General features: G+C 41.2%; 1 protein-coding gene across 1 annotated transcript in view; it reads left to right on the forward strand.

The window, feature by feature from the left end:
- PTPRR (protein tyrosine phosphatase, receptor type R) overlaps nucleotides 1–22,096 on the forward strand; it is a 123,266-nt gene that overhangs the window by 76,893 nt on the left and 24,277 nt on the right. The window contains exons 7-8 of the mRNA XM_018576388.1: nucleotides 18,385–18,571; nucleotides 19,893–19,977. Coding sequence (XP_018431890.1) covers nucleotides 18,385–18,571; nucleotides 19,893–19,977 — 272 coding nt within the window. The remainder of the gene's footprint in view (nucleotides 1–18,384; nucleotides 18,572–19,892; nucleotides 19,978–22,096) is intronic.

Here is a 22,096-nt window from a genome sequence, read left to right on the forward strand (position 1 = left end):
CATCCCTGGAATGCTTATTAAATGAAGCAAAAGGCAAAGTGCAGCCAATCAGAATTAATTTTCCACTGATCTGGTTGCTATAGGATATGTTTTTTTACAGGCATGTTAATTTTTGATTAGCAGCATTATATAATAAAACCTCTGCAGATGCCAAGGTTAAATAATGATTCTGCAAGTCATTATTGGATCTCAAACTGGGTAAACAGGTGGACCCCCGCTGAGAAGAGCTTCACTTGTCATTAGCTGCTGTGCTATGATTACCTGGTCTGGCTACTGTATAGAGAAACTACTTACTGCAAGTGGCGCAGACAGTGAGGAAACCTGTGGGGAAGCCATAAAGTATAAGCAGTCTGTTAATGTAATGCTAATTTTTTTTAAATGATAATAAAACGTACTTAAAGCTGGTCTGCTTTTTAATTTTACTGGCAATTCTAAACAATGTAATTTCACCACCAATGTAAGGAGGCATTACACTGTAAGGGGGAACTACACTGACTACCAATGCAGGGGCAAGTGAGGCCCTTCAGGGAACTCCATTTCCCAGCAGGCACCGCGGTGATGGAGTTGGAGGGATCCCATTTGTGTACTAGCTCAAGGCAGCATGGGCAGTGCAGAGACATCCTGCAGGAGTTAACAAATAGTGGCCACACACAATTAAGCAGGCAAATTATGCGTCTGCTCGTTGGAGGTCGATTGGGGTGGAGGGGGGCACAAAATTTTGTTCTGAACCCCCCCACCCCCCAGGAAAAAAAATTATCTACGGCCCTGTACCAATGTAAGGGGGCAATTTACCAATTTACCACCTCACATTGGTTTACCACTGGTTACCAATGTGAGGAGGAAACATCACTGACCAACAATATAACATTTTAGTACAATGACCACTAGTGTAACAGAGCACATCTCCACTGACCACCAATATAAGGGGGAACTTCACTGACAACCATTGTAACAGGGCCCTTTCAGTAAACACTAAACAGCAATGTAGGGGGGCATTGCTCTAATAACCGCTAGTGTAAGGGGATACATCATACACCAGACATACCACTGACTTCTGCACACTGTAAGTTGTGCGGTATATTACATACTCCTGACTGCCAAATTCTGTAAACTATGCTGTACATTACATACTTCTGACTGACTAATTCTGCAAGTTCTGCTGTGCATTACTTGCTCCTGGCAACTGCATTGTCTAAGCTAGTTTTGTTTCAATTATTGTTTTTTTAATGTCATTGTTATGATTTAAAATAATGTTGTTGTATAGAGAAAGGGTTGTTAAAAATGGTCAACACTGAGCCCAGGAAGGCTAAAATGATGAAGGCAGAGTAAAAAGAAAATCATCTAGTGAGATGCATTATATTAAAGGAGAACTATGGGGTCAGTGTTTTTCCCCATAGTTCTCCTTAGGGTAACGGGAGGACACAAACTAGCGTCCTCCTGTTACCCTAAGCTCAGTATACCGCGAGCTACAGCTCGCGGTATACTGAGACGCCGCACCTGGAGCGGATCCCGACGTAGATGACAAGATCCGCCCAGCTGCGTGAGTGACAGCTGGCTCTGCCTATCTAGAGGCAGAGCCAGCTGTACCCGCCCCCTCCCCCATCTGTTCCGCCAGTCAGCGCTGGCAGATCGGAGCGGGGAGAGGGGAATCCAGCCCCTCCCCCTGTCACGGCAGAGAGCCGTGACAGGATCGAGAGGTGAGGGAACCCGGTATGTGTTCCCTCACCTCCCGATCTACTGAGCCGACCTGTGACAGTCTCATTGTGGAAATCACTCATCTCATAGTTCTCCTTTAAGGCAGTCTGTTTATTATAAATAGGCTACAAAATGCACTTCAGTGCAAGAAAAACATACTAGCACAATATTAAGCAATGCAGCCCACCAAAACACACAACACAGTGTTCAGAACTGTGTATTACTTTGCACAATACCATAGGTGCTTTTTATACTGAATTTGTGCATTGCCATTCAGAATAAATGGCACTGCACCACAATTCATATATACCCATGCGTTACCGCACCACACTAGTCTGAACTAGCACTAATAGTATACAGTCTTCTGCTTTACAGCTTACAGGCATGTGAGTTTTTGTTTTCTGTAGATGTATATTTTAGGACCTTCATTCTTTGTTTACGTTAGATAATACAGAGATTACAAATAGCTTATTAAAAGATAACTGTTGACATAATAATGCAAATATGCCCCCCAGCCTTTCCTATGACAGAATTTATAAAGAAAAAACAGGCCACAATAGTCAATAGGGGGGTATATTTAATTAACACCAAACTGATCCTTAATCATGGGCCTCGGGTTGGAAATTTCCATATTTGACCACACATATTTATTTCTGTATTAGATTATGACATTATGTTAGCACCAATAGTTTAACTCCAGGATACATTCAAAGCCAGACACACATAAATAAAAATAAAGGCTAATCATATGAGCATATGCCGTGCTCCACACTTTACCATTCACATTACAGGGCACAAAACTCTCAGTTCAATTTACATTATGTGGCAAGTAAGAAATTGTGTGTATATTTACTTGGACGTTTAATGCAGTTTCTGTAGATTCTACTCTTTCTATAACTTGAACTAAAGTTGGCATGGCAACTAAGCCTTAGGTATCCCTGGCCCGTTGTCAACCATAACACTGAAACTTGCGTCTATTAGCCTGCAGTAAATTCAGAGACCTTGGAATGCATCTTTGTGCCTCACAGGTGTCATATTTGTCTTTTACTGCTAAGATGAATTTTAGTGCTCGGTTTTATATGTGCTACCATTTAAGTTAGATTTTCAGGGAGAAACTCTCAGAACGAAAATTCAGTGACATGCTAATGTTTCCCAGCAAATATTGCAACTAAGCTAAAGTTGGCAAGTCCCCTCAATATAATTTTTGCCTAAGTTATAAAATGCAATGTGTCCAGATTTGAGAGTCTCCTCACACAGCTTCGTGCTGGAAGTTCAGCCTTGTGTTATAGGATTTACAGCTGTGAAATCTCACACGGAGCTCCGGGGATTTGTACATCCTCATTTGAATGCATTATTTTGTTTTTATAAATATAAATAAAGGGATGCACCATTACCAGTTTTGCGAGTACAAGTACTGATACTCGTCCAAGTACTCACAGATAAAAGTACTGATACATCATCGCCCAAGCATTCTGGTCTAAAGTATTCAAAATGCTCTCCACCCTCACAGGGGTGCATGTCCCACCATTCCCACAAAAGGCATTACTTAAAGGAGAACTATGAGGTGAGTGCTTTTCACTCACCTCATAGTTCTAGCCGACCTGTGACAATGAGACTGTCACAAGTCGGCTCAGTAGATCGGGAGGTGAGCGAACACATACCGGCGTTCGCTCACCTGTCGATCCTGTCACAGCCCTCTGCCGTGACAGGGGAGGGGCTGGATTCCCCCCTCCCCGCTCCGATCCGCCAGCGCTGACTGGCGGATCGGACGGGGGAGGGGGCCGGTACAGCTTCAGCTGCGGCGTCTCTGTATACCGCGAGCTGTAGCATATGCCTCGGCTCGACTGAGCCGAGGTGAAAGACGAAGCTGGACGAATGGCCAGCCATAGGCCGGCCAACAGCTGGCTACTGACAGCTACCAGGTAACCAACCAGGTAACCAGGGACGCTGATCTGTCATTACTCTCCCGGATGCTCCGGGAGTCTCCATCTTCGATCCCTATGAGAATAGGCCGAACAGCAGCAAATAGCCTGCCGGAGGTTCGGCTCAGGGGGGTGAGAGATAAAAAGCACTGTCCACTGCTGGCTGGGCAGAGAAGATGAGAGCAGAGCTTTGTGTGCTCCACCAGAAGCTCAGCATCTGCAAACGAAGCTGTGATGTCAGCACTGTGGCTCCGGGGCAGCGCTAAAGCTCACTGGAGCCTCTCACACCCTATGTGCTCTAGACCTGATCACAGTGGGAAGCATGTTAAATGCTGGCGAGCTACATGTTGCCAATGGGCTGTTTGATGGGCAACAAGGCTCTAGGATGTAATAGAATATAATTGGTAGTTGTTAGCTGGCAGCACCCAGATGATCACTCCTGGACACAAGCAGCTTGTGTGATTACATCCGAACACAGGTGGACAGGTGTGGACACTCTCAGCATGTCATTGCTTTATACGGGCTGAGCGACCACAACTGTCTGAACCTCCTACGATTCCTGCAAAAAGTAACATAAGATTCTTGCCGCAGGAATTAGCAGATTTACCTTAAAGCCTCGTGTGCATGAGGCTTTAGAGAAATGGTTTCATGTTTAATGTGCATGTATGCTTCATTAATGCCAGATATCTTATTATAAGGCAAGATTACATGTTCCCTGGATTCGCTGAAAAAGTATGAACCCAAGTCCCATTTGTCATTTATTTCAAAGCAGATTATAGATGGGTAAAATTTCAAAATGACATGTTAGAAAATGGTAACGACAACCATATGCAAACACCATGATGGCCAACCTGTGCCCTCTGGTTGTGCTGGTAGGAGTACACCTATGTATTTTAATGTAGTTTCAACGTGGGGATTAGACAGATGGCCAGAGGTTCCTGCAATGAGGTCAAAATGAGGCCCATTTCAAGGCCTAGGAAGCTATTGGGTATCTTTGGAAAGGACTCACAGGAGAAGGTTTGCTGTAATGGAAAACTCCTTTGAGTCTCGAAGTCAAAACTACGGCCATCACAATTTACACATGAACACATCACTCCCTCCACACTAACAGCTGTTCTGAAGATCTGTTTTGTAAAACATGACCTTCAAAGCCAAAGGTTCTTTTTGCAATTGAAATGCTGGAAATGCTGCATAGGTTTATTGATGATGAAACCCAATGCTACTTGTTAAAAATATGACATATTTGTTTACACCAAGGAGCAGAGAAAGCAAGGCTGTTGCCATTTAAAAGACAGTGGGAAAATTATAATATCGAGAGACTGCTGATTTTGAGTTCCATAAGACTGTATGAACCTGGACTGTCCAAAATGTCTTGCAAATTGTTTATTGATATAAGTAGAGAAGATTTGATGCTGTTAGAGTAGTAGAATAGAAATACACTGAAATGCACTGTTGTGAGGATGCATGAGATGGCAAGCAGGTTGATCATTGTGGTGAAAAAGGAACAAAGTTCACATACTTCCTTATGTAGCCCTCACCCCTGAAGAAGCCTCTGAAAAGAATGGTCCCTCCTAGCCTGTCTAGGGTACATTGTAGTGTTGCCGCCCCAAAGTAACTGATGTGCACACAGATGATGCGATACTGATCAATTTTATTGCAGAACTGTGGGAGACATGGCTAGGGCACAGGACACCCAGGATGTAGTAGACTCCAATAAATGATAGAACAAAGTACTTGCAGCCTTCACAGATAGAGGGCCTTTAAGTCGCTTACGGCAATCTGTGTCTTGAACTCCTGGCTGTGCAGTACTTGATACAAAGTCTATTTCAGAAAAGATCACCATGCTGCAACCTTTTAGGCTCTCCACACCTGGTGAAGTTGATCTCTCTCATATTCATCCTCAGCTTTACTCACTAGGCCCAAGACCCAGGTCTCAGTGTTAGCACATGGCTTCCCTTCCTAGGCTGCAAGCCTAGAATGGTCAGACAATCCATAGCAGCCTCCCCCCAGGCAGGGCTCGGGGGAGGAAAAAAAAGTCTCACATGGTCAGCCCCGAATATTTATATCATCTCCCAGTATCCACCACTGGCCATGATCCTAGTAATTGGCTATTGAGATACATTTGATACTACTGGCTATTGAGATACAGATATTCATAACACACCATTATTGGTTGCTCTGCTCTGTAGCAAGGTTATACGCAGCATCAGGCAGATGCAAATAATAACAGAGTGCTGAGGAGAAACCAAATGAGCACAGATGATCAAATCAGCATCAGACTAACTACAATCTGACAGCAGCTAAATTTAAATAGACACTCCTGCTTATGGCAGGGTGGCTTTACTTTCTAATCTTAGTTTATCAGCTGTACACCTATTGAATGCTCCTACTTTGCTTCAAAGTTTAAAAGCATACTTCATCTTTCTGACTATGTTTCATGTTACAGCTATATTTAGGGCAGTGGTGGCGAACCTATGGCACACGTGCCAGGGAGGGCACACGGCACCCTCTCGGCTGGCACGCAAGCCCAGGTTCAGTGACCTCCTCTGAAAATAGAACCGACCGTACCGGATCGCCTCGGTGCGCGATCCGGGCTGGTTACAGTGAGGCAGCGGTGGCAGCCTCTAAACAGGTATATTAGAGGGACGCTCGCTCCTCACTAGGGCAGAGCCACACAGAACACCCTGAGAGCCCAGACAGCTTACCTGAGAGCCCACACAGCCCTCCAGAGACCCTGGAGACATCAGGCCACCACCTCAGGGCAGCACAGAGCATGCAGCCTTATATTATTTTGCATTGCTATTAAATGTATTGCTGGGATTTGCAGTCCTCTATAGCTGATGGTCTTGTTCTGCATTGCTGTATAATGTATTGCTGGGACTTGTTGTCCTTTATAGTTGCTGTTATTCTGCATTGCTGTATAATGTATTGCTGGGATATGTAGTTCTCTATAGTTGGTAATATAATGCATTGCTCTATAATGTATTCCTAGGATTTGTAGTCCCTGTAGCTGGTGGTATTCTGCATTACTGTATATTGTATTGCTGGGATATGTAGTCCTCTATAGTTGGTAATATTCTGCATTGTTGTATAATGTATTGTTGGGATTTGCAGTATTCTATAGTTGATGGTATTCTGCATTGCTGTATATTGTATTACTGGGATATGTATTCCACTATAGTTGGCAGTATTCTGCATTGTTATATGATATATTGGTGAGATTAGTTCCATTACAGGTTGGAGTCAGTGGCAGAACTACCAGGGTCACAGCGGTCACAGCTGCAACTGGGCCCTGGTGCTCTACCAGTGACTCCAAGCTGTAGAGATAATGTTTCCTTGCAGTGTGTTACGTGACATGTACCTTAGTAGCACACTGCAATAGAACACTCATTAGCACAGTACAAAGGTACATGTCACTCTGTAGTGTAGTTAAAACTTCTTGTATTGTATTTTGCTTCTAAGATGTTGTACGAAATGTTTTTCTAAAAGAAATCATCAGTATTCGAATCTAAGTGCAGGGTTGAGACACATAAGTTGGTTTAGTGATCCAGTTTGGGCACTCTGGCTCAAAAAGGTTTGCCATCACCGATTTAGCGTGTAGCATGAAACATGGCCTTGTGTCACCCACCCCCCACACCCACACAAACACAAACACGCATGGTCCCAGGGTTCTTCTCCTTGTAAGATTCTGTATTTATTTGAACTTTGGTGCAGCTATGTGTCACTCCATCTTAACATCAGCATCATTCATACACAGAAACCTGTGAGTGAAGAGACTACAAGTCACATCTGCCACTGCAACAGAGGGACCCGTGGGATTCAGTGGAGGAAAAGCACAGTGACCACCACCACACTTGTAGCCCATTAATTACTTCCTTTAGCCCCATAACAAAAGGTCCATAACTCGGTACAAACCTAAAGCTGGAGAAGTCATGGCTGCAATAATGTCATAAATGCTATTTTTTTAATGTGGTGCATTTATAATTTTTTTTAAAAAGGTGGACTATGCCTTTAAAGTTTGCTTCTTTCTTTAAAAAGTTTAATTCTAATTTTATACATGGCGTTTGCATGTGTTGTGGCTGTGTCTTGACAATAATTACATTTATTCATGCAGTTGTTTTGCTGTTTATTTTATTGTCCAAATACGAACAAGTAAAACAAAACAAATTGCCTGGAAAAATATGTGGAATGCTTGTGATGTTTGTTTAAAAGTTGTTTGTGTTATGCTACTAAAAACATAATCAGAAGCACAATATGAATGTTACTTCTGGTTCTCTTATCTTGCACTTTGTCCTGTTACTTTAGTTGCTACTGGTTGTGTTTTATACACACAGGAAATAACCGTACCAATCAATGTGGTTCCCAAGGTGACAGGAAACCCTGCTTGGTCCCATGCTGATTGTACATGGCTAATGCTCCGCTCTTTTCTACTCTTCCTTTTTGGCTGAGCTTAAAACAAGCCGTTGTAAATGCTGTCTAAGCAGTTTAATATATGGAATGTGGTGAGATAAGATTTCTAGAAGAACTTATTTAATCCATAACTTGTAAGGAAACATTGCAAAGGGTTGCATTTGCAGCTATGTTTGCTTTTTGTGCCTCATTTTAAAATTAAAGCCAATATATTCTATTGGTGTTATATTGATATAAAGCAAAAGGGTCCTCTACTAAGTACTAAAGATGCCTGTCATGGAGCGGTTGAAGAATTTTGAGACTGCAGAAGTCAATAAAAGTTGAATTTTCTGTTAAATTTAGCGAAACAACTTGAAACATTTGTTGCATTGACCTATTTCAATAGCTTTTGTTTAATTTGTTCAATGCAAAACAACTGAAGGTATGTAAAATCCACAACCTCAAAAAAGTAGATTATTACATGCAATCAATAAAACAAGGATTGTACATATTATATGCACACTAATGCACACTATCATATTTATTTACACAGGAGATAATATAAAAATATAAACACTGAGTCATCATATGCTTTAATATATTTCTATGGAAAAAGGCTATCAAGTTGATGTGTAGAAAGGTTGGAATTTCAAAGATTCCTGTAAGAGCCCCAGGTGAACACACCCTTAACTAACAGGCATGTTCTCATAGCAGCAGTCGTGTGCTAAGGTTTTTTCTGGAAAATGTATAGAAACTTACGGTTTCGCTGTCCTAGTCTACATATAATGTACCATTAGCAAACATATAGGGCTTGTAAATTTTTTCAGATTGTCATGCAGCAATTAAACTTCAGTAGGAAGTCTTGTGCAATGCTTACTGTCAAATACCGTATTGGTTTTACCTCCAAATGTATCCCACTCCAGTGCTGTATGCTCTGACTCCGCTGAGAAACAGCCCTACTACTTAGCATTAGTGTCCTCATACAGACTTGAACTGAAGAGAACACAGGAAGTATGCTTGACAAGGTCCGTTACTGAGTGCTGATTGATGAGCCTAGTGGGTCTCACGCCGGTGACTGTTGGACTGCACAGTGGTGTATTTTCACACACCAGTAATTAGTAGGTGGGATGGTTTTTTATAGCTTTAGAATATCACAAGGTGGACAGAGAGGTTAGATGTAGGGCCAATCTGTAGAGTAGCAGCTAGGGATAGTTTCATAGCTACAGAAAAACAATTCATATTGGTCACCTGTGTGTTTTTCATCTTATCCCTCCGTACATGTTCATTTAGTAACAACATGTTTATTACAACGTAGTAGTTCTGGCACTTCGTATTGTTTTGAAGACACAGGAGAGCATTCCCCTTTAAAGAAGTACTCTGCCAAAAAAAGACTTTGATAGAACCCCCAATCCTGGAGTCTAGAACCATTCAATGACTTTCATGTTATGCTGCATTTGTAATATCCTGCACGCTGACCCCAGTCGTGTTGACTTGGGTTATTAAATAAAATATAAAGTAATTATGTTTTCACCTTTCTGCCTCAAATAGGATCAAGAGTACAATAAAATGAAATATTATTGGAAACTACCGAACACAGGTTAGCCAAGTTTGGGATTGAGCTACATTTTTGCTCATGGTTTTACTGCCCTGTCTGACAATAGTAATGTTGCAGCCATCCCTGTCAATCATCAGGTAGCTGGAGCCCTGAGCATGGCAACCAGACAGCCGGTTACCTAAATCAAAGGCCAGCATCTCTAGGCAAAGCCACGAAAAGCATAGTTAGTAGCTTTGTTTATAATGTCTTTATATATTGTAGTTGGGAATAGTTAATGTGACTAATGTACACCAAAAGGCTGGGCTGCAGGGCCAGGAACATGAGGCACCAGTCAGGGCGTTTTCTTAAATAGGTCCCATAGGGGTCAGAAATCTGGAAACACTATGGATTCAGGTTTAAACGTTATTCCATTTATTTGTACTAATTTTTAATAGGATTTAGGGCAAATGTGCAGAAACCCCACAGTTATAAATACAGTTTTAACTATTATGTTACATTGCCTTGCCTCTTTCTATGAGAAGCTTACCTCTGCCACCTTTAATGAACATTAGCAAATGTCTGCTCCGAATTCCTTAGATATTTGTGTGCTTACTGAATTGTTTCACGTCTGGAACGTAGGAAACCATTCTGACAATGGCTGCTATTTTTGAATACAATATGCCTTTATCTAATGCAGATTTTAGCATATTTTTAAACACAATAACAGGGCTATTCACAAAAGGGTGAAGAGTTTAACATAGGTGAACTTTTTTAATTTTTCCAAATCAGCTATTTTGGCCTAAATTGTTCACTTCTCCTGCCTTCTCCAAACTCTTCACCCTTTTTTTGAATAACCCTGTAAATATTCCGTTCTCACTCAGATGAATACTTGCTTTTTACTATTTTTCACTAACTGTTTGACCAGATAACATATTATGTAAACGTCCACTGTGACTATAAATATTATTGTAACTATTGTTCATGTTATGAAACAACATGGTGGCCTCAAAAGAGAACTATGAGGTATTCACAAAAATGTTCCCCCAAAAATTAGAAATCCCTTCTACAAAGATTGGTTCAAAACAGGTAAATCAAAATTATTGATACAATATTTAATAGTAGAAAAAGACATATACAATAAACTCATGTACCAGAGACATTTAAAAACACTTAAAACATTCCACTGGATATATCCTGCATGATTATAACAATTGTTGCCTAAAAACCACCTGTGTGGTAAAGGACCATCTATGCAGGTTTCTGGATGATTGAAGTACTTTTCAAAAGAAACAATGTATCTGAGAATGTACTCACATATGTTGCAGTTCAAAGAGCTCGAGGGAAAATGAACCTGCTAGAGTCCTGTGTGTAAAGATGGAAGAAAGACTTCGGGAGAGGTGTCCAGTATAAGACGATATTACTGTCAAAGAATGTAGCTCCTCAATACAGGCAGGAGCTGCGGATGCCCCTCTCCCAGCACTTTCCAAAGGCACAAGATACTCCGTGGGTTTCAGTGACTGAAATGGAAGCTTCTTCTAAGATTTTGGTCTTTCGTGTGCGGCTGCACTGTGCAAAAAGAGAGAAAGACTACTTGACACTCCACGGTAAGATGCGCCTGGCAAGATTGGAGCCGGGAGTTTACCCGTAAGGCGCGGGAAGCCACCCGCTAACCTTCAAAGCAAAGGCATGATTTTAGTAGCCATCCAATCGAAACCATATCAGCGTCAGTTGTGCTCCGTCACCTCTATTTCACAAGCCGGCAGGCACTAGGCAGGATGTTCGTTCCTAACTGGACTTGTATAGGGGATGAGCAAACAAATGTGAGTATCTCATATGTCCAGAGAATGCAGGGAAGCTTTCCACACGTAACCCTTGACGCGTTTCCTCCCCACACCTGGGGCTTCCTCAGGCTTCCTCCACACGCCCCTTCTGAGGAAGCCCCAGGTGTGGGGAGGAAACGCGTCAAGGGTTACGTGTGGAAAGCTTCCCTGGATTCTCTGGACATATGAGATACTCACAGATGAGGTAACCTTTTTTCCCCCATAGTTCTTTTTAGTGTCATGGGAGGACATATACTAACGTCCTCCTGTGAACCAAAACTCAGTATATAGTGGGCTATTGCCCGCTACATGCTAAGAGAGCACCGCAGCTTGGACGGATCCTGACAATACTGTCGAGATCCACCCTGCTGACTGATTGAAAGCGAGCTCTGTCTATCTAGAGGCATAGCCAGCTATGCCCACCAGCTCCCCGTCTGTTCCTCCAGCCAGCGCTGGAGGGAGGATCGGAGAGGGGAGGTGGGAATCCCTGTGGGGAGCAGTAACTGACAGTTACCTCTCTCTCTGCAGGGAGATGATCGGGAAGTGAGCGAACGGTGGTATGTTTTCGCTCACTTCCTGATCAATAGAACCGACGTGTGACAGTTTCGATGTAACACGCCGGCTCTAACTTTGGGGATGAGTGTAATTCACTCACCCCATAGTTCTCCTTTAATTCTGCAGTACACTGCAAAGCATAGTAATGTACCACCGTGCACTACGCTACTAAAAATGGTGCACCTTTTTGTGCGTTTTGGTGCGTTTAGCAGTCCTTTCAAATGAATGGGCTGCCACAATGTAATACAATGAATGTGTGTTAATGCACTCTACAGATGTAAATGGGCACTTATGCTTTTCCTTTTTTCAAAAAAAGTAAAGCAATCATTTTGATTTGACTGATATCTCATAACTGCAGCACATACAGTTAATTAAGTGTGACGTTACATAAAGCTAAAAAAGCAAGCACTCTGATGTTTTATTAACTCATCACAGCACACATACACAACACACACCAGCATGTGCACTCTATGTGTACCTTATGCATGCCTACTACTGTGAATGAGCTCTAAGGACCTTGATGGGCTTTCTTTTCAAACACTGCATTTGCTATTCAAACCGAAATACACTCGCTTGAATGGAAAACACAGTGGTTGACAAGAAAAGACTGTGGGGTCTATTCACGAAGCAGATGAAGGATCTAGCCGTAGCTTCGGCTGATCCTTCGGCTAGCTTCAGCCCCAGGACCCCTTTGGTTCATTAGAACCCGAAGGGCTGCTGTAGGGGCTATTCACTATAGCCCGTACAGCTCCTGAAGTTGGCCGGGGGGCTCAGTCGAGCCGAAGGCATATGCTTCGGCTCGACTGAGCCGAGGTGAAAGCCGAAGCTGGCAGAGCGGCCGGCCATTGGCCCGCTGACAGCCTGCTTCTGATAGCTGGGCGGAGCCAGCCGTGATGTTATGGCTGGCTCCGGCCACTTGCAGAGAGATCAGCGTCCCTGGTTACCAGCTAACCAGGGACACTGATCTCCAGACAGTCTAACTCTCCCGGGCGCTCCGGGAGTCTCCCGCACCCGGCCACCCAGGAGCGAAACACTGCTTTTTCTTTTTTATTCTGACACGAAGCCGTTGGCTGGCTATTTAAATTTGCAATAGCCAATAGCAAACTAGCTATTGCACCCGCCCACTGCTGCAGTTCTCCATCAGGTCCCCACTAGTGATTGACAGCAGCAGAGGGCGGGTACAATAGCTAGTTTGCTATTCGGTATTGCAAATTGAAATAGCCAATAGGAATCTAGCAATGCATTCCTATGGCGAAAATGTTTATTTTGTTTTTTTTTACGGCAGCAGAACCACCGGCCAATACAAAACAGTTGGGGCGGAGCTAGCTGTCACTGCTGGCTCCGCACAATCGTTTTCTATTTATTTTTTTCTACTTTTAAAACTATTTTTCTGTTCTGCTCGGTCCCACAGAGGGACCGTGTAGAACAGCCGAGCGGCAGCTCAGCGGCATTCGGCTATTCACTCACATCTATAAGAATAGATCGAACAGCAGCGAGTAGCCTGCCGGAGGTTCGGCTTAGCCGATCCAGATGTTGGATAGGCTGAGTCGAATTCCTTCTGCACTTCGGGTCGGCCGAACATAGAAGCAGATTAGTGAATAGACCCCTGTATCTGAGCTGCACACTGCTTACCCCAAAAGTATGCACTGAGAAACATTAAGTCAAATGTCAGGGATCTCATACAGAAGAATTTTTTTGTTTGGTTGAGAAACTCCTCTACTTCTGTTTAAAAAAAGATTGGGTAGGAATTCAGGGGTGATCTTTTTAGTTGCCTGTAGGCAGAATAAGAATATCCTAAACACTTTATTCTTCCTCATCCAGGGGGCAATAGAGAAGTCACAGACTGCCCATTGACATATGACAGTGTCATGATCTAACCGTACATGGACAGATAGGTAGCATATACATTATCTCAGTGTCTAAGGATATTTTACTATGTGACCTTGGTTTTATTAGGTGAACAGGACCTGGGTGGGCCAAAACCTAAAACACATACATGCTGTTTGTATTGAAAATTGTACATGCTTATATTCTTTATACTTTCCAGTAACATACACAAAACAACCTGATAATATGCTGATTTTGTAAAACAGAGAAAGAATATGAAGGACTTTGATGTCCATGAAGTTGATCAGTGAGTAAGATAAAGAACGGTTCGATCAGAGGGGTAATCTGCAGGAAACGATGAGGTTGTATAAGCATCAAATGTTAAACAGTCTGTTTCCCTGGTGGTACCATAAACTGTTCCTGAGGGCAGAAAAAGGAATTAGTTGGCAATACATAAGAAAGTGTGATTAAAAGAGGGAAAGCTAAAACTGCTCTTATGTCAGCTGGTTTCCGTCACAGGATACAAAGTAATTCCTGTCCTCCCCAGATACTGATTGCTTCAAGCTTAGTCTCGAAATGCTTGTCAGTAGAGTTTCCTTAGTTTGCCGTGACCTGCTGAGGTTTGTAAAACTTTAAAACAATGCAAATCATGATTATTAAACAGGCTCATTAGTACTTTGGCAGTGGCACACAAATGCCTTGGTTGTCATAAGCTAGGATGTACTGCTAAACTGCCATGACGCATAGACACAGGCACACATTCGCTGATCTGGATGTCCAAATATTTTGTATTAAAGACTATGGTCAAAAACTGAAAATATATATGTATTTCTATATTGAGCCTGCCTTCTGAGCTGCAGCTCAACATCTGAACAATGTGACATTATCATTGCTTGTCAGAAGCAATGCATGATGGGTAATGCAGCCTTGAAAAATCAAGATTGCATCACATCAAGCAGCAGGGAAAGAGACACAAAGCACACTGGGAATCCAGGAAGTTGATAAAAGTGATGGGCAGACAGGTCAAATTGTAACACATACAGATGTGCCTGGGAAAAGCTCCTGAAGTTTTCATGATAAGTGTCCCAAATGATCAAGCTGCATAAAAGGTGTCAGATATCTTTTAAGAAGGAAATATCTTATCAATCACAGCACTCATCTAAAAGGTAAGATAAGAATAATTTCCCTTAATATTATGAAAGGTAATAAAGATGCTTTTATCTCTAGAGGCAAACTCATTTTTTATTCTCACAATTTGGTGTCCTTATACCACATAACAATTAGTTGTTTTTTTTACTAAGTTGCCGAAAGCAGCCGAATGAATAACGAAACCAAAGTGAAGTAAGCCGAAGCCTCTTCGGCTATTCTTAGCTGTACATCGTCTGCATTTGACTCACTTCACCTCCCTTCAGTTCGGCTGAACCGAAAAGAAAAACCCATTCACCTCAGACGATGCAAAGACAAAAACACAGTTTTCGACAATTCCTTTATTATGAAACCCCCCCCAAAAAAAGATCGTCCAAAGATATAATCCAGCATCAATCACGTTGTCCAGCATTGTAATCCAGTGTCAATCACGCTGAACAACGCCCGTTGACACTGCGAAATCAAAAAAGTACCGCCACCCAACGACCTGACGGATCGTGCCAGGCTCCCGCCACAAAATGACAGGTCCGGCCCAAATGTAAACAAATGGGCAGAACAAGTCAATACGTGACAACTCGCTACACCAACTTGTTTTAATGCCATGGCAGCTCATTGTCCTGAAATGGCATGTAAACAAATGGGTAGAGCAAGTCCCTTGATGCCCATTTGTTTACATTCGGGCCAGACCTGTCATTTCGCAAAAGGGAGTTCAGCACGAGCGGTCGGGTTGTCGGCCGCCGGGACTTTTTTGATTTTTGCCAGTTGGTGGGCGTCATTTATTGTGATTGACACTGGATTACATTACTGGACGACATGATTGCCGCTGGATTATATCGTTGGACAATTTTTTTTTATTTTTTTTTAGACGTGCACCGAAATTAAAAAATGTCAGGCTACAACCGAGATGGAAAATAATTTTTTCTAACCTTTTTTTTTCATATTTAATTTTTATTTATTTTTTCTAAACAGTTTTTTTTTTTAGATTTTATTTATTTATTTTTTAATAAATATTTTTATGTTTTGTTTTGTCAAGCATGTTCGTTCAGCTCAGCTGTTTACTTTGGCTGCTGTATGAGCTATTGTGAATACCGCGTTCAGCCAAACCGAAGGGCTCCTGCAGCCGAAGGCTTTAGCCGAACATTCGGCTAATCCTTTGGCTCTTTAGTGAATAACCCCCTTAGTGAGAACTGAGAACAAGAATACTGTGTAAATCATTTGGCTTGAAATGTAGGCATATACTGTATAAAAGACACAATTTAATGTAGTCCTCTGTTCATAAATACATCAGTAAATGTATTTTGTAAGCTAGCAGTGTAAGTACCTAAATTAGACTAGGTATTAGCTTCTTGCAATACACCTCCTCAATAGTGCTAAGTTTGAGAGGGAGAAAAGCTGCGCTAAAAACCATTTAGCGGTTCTGTAGTACACATGTACTAACAAGAGACATGCTGATAAAAGGAGGCAGACAGATGAGCTGATCAGCCTGTTGATTTTCCCTTCCAGTTAAAGGTTTGGGTGGGACAAGAACTGGAACTATTACTAAGGTCTCAACAGAGCTATGTAAATGCCAGAATTGGATGAACAGAAATAAAAATGCTTTGGCAGTTATAACAGCTCCGATATAGCTTATTCATATGTTTATTAAGCTATTTGACTTGAATTCACATTTAAAAAGTAATTCAAAATACATTTTTTATCGCTGTTCCTACTGGAATTGTTAGTTTGTATGTAGCTCCAATAAAAAGAGATATTTACTACAAAATGTAGTCAAAGATGCTTTCAGTTAATGAATGTCTTCCTTTTATATGAATGTTTGTTTGCACTCAGAACTCATGACTATCCATTCATCAGAGGACCGGGCTAAGAGATTACAAGGTGACACCACTAGAGGAAATTACTCCCTTTTCTGATATTATAGGGCAAAAGTGCACTGAATTTTCTAGGGCAGTGACTTGTTCATGTACTTCCCAATGTCCTGAACCATTGCACTGCCACTGAACTTACATGTGGCAGTTCATCACACTGGGTGTATCATATTTGGAGCGACTGAATAAACATTGCATTTATATTTTTTTAAAGTATAATCATATTATATAAACAGCTGGAAACAATGTGTCTATTTTCTTGCATGCAAAGGATTCATGGAATCGGCTATCAACATGAACTGCACTGGACTGGGGAAGAAACCTTGCATTTCTCTTGTGCTTATTTATTTTCTTTGAAGATTCATAAGATTATCACATGTTATAAAGCTAGTGTTGCCTAAAGAGTATATATAACTTGGGAAGCTACTTTAACATCATGAAAAAGTAAGAATATAACTGTTCACATATAGGAACCAAAAGACCTAGAAGAAAGTAATAATGGGAGTATAAAAATGTATGACTGTAATGACAGTTCTGTAAGGCCTACAACGGTCATATTGACTTGGTATGATTTATAGGGTATGGATGAATGCCCTTTTGTTTTATCTGCACAGACGTGTCTGTGTACCATACATCATTGATGAGGTATATTTGTTAGTTTGCTGTCTTTGGACATAGACATAGGATGGCAGTCAGACATACAGCAGCATCAAGCTGCCAAAGATTTTCATTTTTTACCTATATAGGAGGAAGGGTAGAGCATTTGGCAACACTTGGCACCCTCCACATTCGTGGAGGTGCAATAGGTGGTAGCTGAGAATATCCAAAACATTCACTAGCTCACTTGAGGATGGCTCTCCAGTAGTGTATGTTTCTTCTCATAGCGCAGAGAGACATGAGGACACCCATGTCATTGGCCTAATCACAGTGAAAACAATGGTAGAATAGCTGAATATTCAGAACACAGCCAATCAATATATCTCTTGAAAACAGGTGTTTCTTCTGGTATTCTGTGGCGGCTCAGTTCTTTGGTCTGGGATTTGGGTTGCTTTTCTAGTTACAAACTTGGCCTATCTCCAGGATTCTATTGTTTCACAGTTTGTCTGAACTCTACTAGTCCTGATTACAGCCAGGTTTTTGACCCTTCTTTACCTGTCAACTGGGTACTTTCTTTTGGTTATCCACTTGCAAATGATCGGTCACAAACAGGACATACCTGAGGGCTGCATTCTAGGAGCATCATGCAGCAAAATGCAAACCTTCTTGTATAGGTCCCTGGTGAAGACTAAAGAGGACATTCCTCTGTGCCTCTGGGGAGCCCTCACTAACATGCTGCTCATCAGCAGAATCCACACAGGCTGTGACAGATTGCTCAAGTCTTGCATCTCACTGACATACTTATGCTTAATACTGTGGCCACATAGCTGAGTTGGACATCAAAAAGCTAACCATGATCATTTGGAGCAACTTCCCTGGAAACTGAAGCAGATTCCTCCTCATCTGCTTTGGTAATATTAGGTGCCTGTGATTATGCCTCCTAAAATTGTCAGAGGTACCACATGGGGTAAATGTACAGTTAGGAAACATGGATATAACAACTTGATTTAATTTCATGCTTCCTTCTATTACAGGAGAGGTTCCAATGTATCACTTACCTTGGATATGAGCGGTTTGGGTACTGTTGAACCTTTTACTGTGGCTCCTACTCCACGAGAAAAAGTAGCTATTGAATACCTGAAAACTGCAAGTCGTGTTCTGACAAGACAGAAACTCCACGATGTGGTTAAAAGCTCCCCTTTGCTTCACACTGAATTCATGGTAAGAATAAAACAGTTTGAAGATTGAAAGAAAATGTGCAAATTATGTCAGAAATGAAGGGGTTTTCCATATATTAATTTTTTGCAAAGTGTCTCTTTTTGATGATCTTTAAACATTGGCAACAGCTGGGGGTAAGGGATGTCTGCATGGCATTTAATGTAACTTTCTAACTAATTATTTATTTTATGACTAATTTTGGTGAAAGACTAATTTTCGTGAAATGACCTCAAATGGTTATCTCAGTTTTCCCAGCTAGAAATGTGCTGTAAAGTGTTTTGGTATTATGTTGACTAAAGCAAGACAAAAGCTACCTAAGGCCATCAGGCCACCAGATAATCCTTCCCTTGGAAGGTCATTCTACAACATTCACATCCTGCATATCTCTATGTTTGCCTTTGAAGGAGGAAGGGACAGAGCTCAGGTCCTAGTTGATTTTGGAAAGGTGAAGGGCATATAGTCAACTAAGAGAAATCCAATCCAAGTGATCGCTTAATTCCCTGAGAATGTTTAGCAAGGGGATATCTGTCATACAGATATGAGAGCTTGCCACAGCAAGATCCATTAGAAAAGATCAAGGGAAAATAAAATGAAAAGAGGAAAGGGATGAACAGCAAAGAAAAAGATAGCGTGAAAGAAATACACCAAATAATTTAACTACTAATTTAACCTGTCTAAAGAACATTTTTTCTTCACTGGCCTGAGTAAGGACCTAGGTAAGGAAAACACAGACTATTGTCTGTAGGGGTCAATGGGCCGCACAATAAGTGCTGATGGGCAGGAAGTTGGAACCAGGGGTGCAATGAGATGATTCTTCCTAGGCAGCTCTCCCATGATTGGTGGCCAAAGTTGAACTCTTTGCTCCTGTAGGGGCTGGTTATGCAAGAGGGAAAGCACAAAAGTCAGAATGTATAAAGCCCAGATTTTATTTTATCTAGACTCTTAGGTCTGCCTTTCAGACATTCTGCACATGTCATATCTGTAAACTTTTTATAACTGCTTTAGGTACAGGCAGCTTTGGGTACCTGTACTTTATACATTTTTCAGTTTTGTTTTATAAAGACAGGGTCTCTTTAATGATGAAAAATACCTCTTTTTTAAACCAATTTCGGTTTCTAGATGTTTTTGTATGTTATAAAACACCTTAAGACACATATTTATGCAATACAAACACAACCACACAAGTGAAGCATGTCTAGACATTTTCACCAGTTTACATTAAACAATAAGTAAGAAAGGTCAGGTTAAATCAGTTACAGTATACAGCAATTACAGGGCAGTCTAACGGCAGTCATTTGATTTCATTGTTTTGTTGCCTAATCAGGAAATACCAATGAACTTCATGGATCCCAAAGAAATTGATATTCCAAGTCATGGAACCAAGAACCGCTACAAAACAATACTGCCAAGTAAGTGTGTGAGTGCAGAAAAGAGAGAGAATTGTAAAGAAACTTCTATTTGTTTTATTTCACGTCTTCTTTTATACAGCCAAGGCTCAACAAAAACATTTGTGGTCATTCAATGTATTTCAATGGATACAGGGACAATGTAAGTAGGGTTGCCACCTTTTTTTCAAGCGAAACCTAAACACTCTAGGGACACGCAAAAAATGTTTTGGAAGAATGAGTCACGGCTTATTCATTTGTAAATAATGCCACCCATTCATATGTAAATATCACAGTCGAAATTATTTTCAGTGGGCGGCCGCTAGCCCCTATCTTAATTTTAGTTGCCCCTGTCTGCCTCACATAGTTACATAGTTACATAGTATTTGAGGTTGAATAAAGACATTAGTCCATCAAGTCCAACCTATTAGGATCTCATTCTAGGAGTACCTGTACCCCTGTATATTACGGTCCCTTAAGAAATCATCCAAAAGTTTCTTGAACAATTCCACATTATTTGCTGAAATCACCGCCTGTGGCAGTGAGTTCCAGACCCTAACTGATCTTACTGTGAAGAACCTGCTTCGCCCCTTGTGCTGGAATTTTTTTCCACCAATTTTAGGTGGTGGCCTTTAGTTTTTGTAATGGAGTTAATTTTAAACAGTTTATCGCTAATGTTGCTACCACCATTGAACATTTTGTACATGGAGATCATATCCCCACTTAATCTCCTCACCTCCAATGTAAACATGTTTAAATTTAGTAGCCTTGTCTCGTAGCTCTGGTCCTCCATACCCCTAATTAGTTTGGTTGCCCTCCTTTGGACTTTTTCCAACTCAAGGACATCTTTTCTTTGTACTGGTGACCAGAACTGGACCGCCTACTACAGATGAGGTCTAACCAATGATCTATAGAGTGGCAAGATTATAGACTTGTCCCTGCAATACATCCCCTTAATATCGAAGTCCTCTTCAATTAGCCTATTTTCAAGCTCCTGGAAATTTTTTTCTAAAATAAATTCTAATCGTAGTTTTCATATTTTAATGTGCATGTGCTAGGCAGAAAAGAAACTTGTTTTATACTTCTGGGATTCCATTCAAGTAGCAGATATGGATAAAAATGTTAAGGGCTTTCGAGGAAATTAGTTGGCTCAACAATAGCAAAATTGATTGCTGTGATAACCAATTTTGAACAAATGTTCCAAAAAAATTCTAACAGCATATGGCCGGCTTTAGGTTGTTAAAATTATTTTTTTTCCTTGCTGCATTGCATTAATTAAAAAAAAAAATATATATATATTATAAATGTGCATCCATCCACAACAGAGCATATATTTTATTTACATAAACCACGTCAGAATCTTTAACATGGTAATGTAATTTCAAAAGTTTAAAACCTCCTTCAAATAATACCTAGTGATACTGCCAAGAAGTTCCTTGTTCCAGTACCCCCTGTTATAGAATTTCAACACTGTGTCACCATCTCCCAGTTGTTCTGTTGTATTGTTACCCTGTCACCTGGAGACTATAATCTGCAGATGATCATTGCACAGACATGATATACTGTTGCCACCATCAGAAAGCCCACCCTGAAAATGCAGCTGCCATTGACACTTGCATGTGTACAGTAAATGGCTGCAAAGTGGCTGCGGAAGATCAGCAGCATCGGTACTCAGCAGGAGATCAGCAGCACTTAGCAGGAGATCAGCAGCACCACTTAGAAGGAGATCAGCAGAAGATGCAAAAGAAAAGAGTTAACATCTACTATAATTGTTCTTTTCTACATGCTTATACCAATAAATAAGGGAAACAAACAGCTCCAATCAGAGTGACTGCACCACTTATACACAGTGTAGAAAACCGTAGGTGTAGAAAAAACTTGAAATAATGTTAATGTGGAATTTGCCTGTCACATCTGGATACAAATCTAAAGTTATTCTCAGAGTGCGAAGTAATCTGGAGCATTTAGTGTTAGCCTGATGTTCCCAGCAGAGGTCGCTGTTTAGCTGGCTTGTCTCCTTATAGTGGAATAGATTCGATTTCATAATGAATGATTTGCTGTTAGGTTTTACAAATAATGTCTGTCAAGATGAACATAAATATATTATTTTAAAATTGAAATTATTATTTATAAAAGAACTTTC

This window comes from Nanorana parkeri, unplaced genomic scaffold, assembly GCF_000935625.1.
Source record: "Nanorana parkeri isolate BGI_ZX_2015 unplaced genomic scaffold, ASM93562v1 scaffold65, whole genome shotgun sequence".
NCBI lineage: Eukaryota > Metazoa > Chordata > Amphibia > Anura > Dicroglossidae > Nanorana > Nanorana parkeri.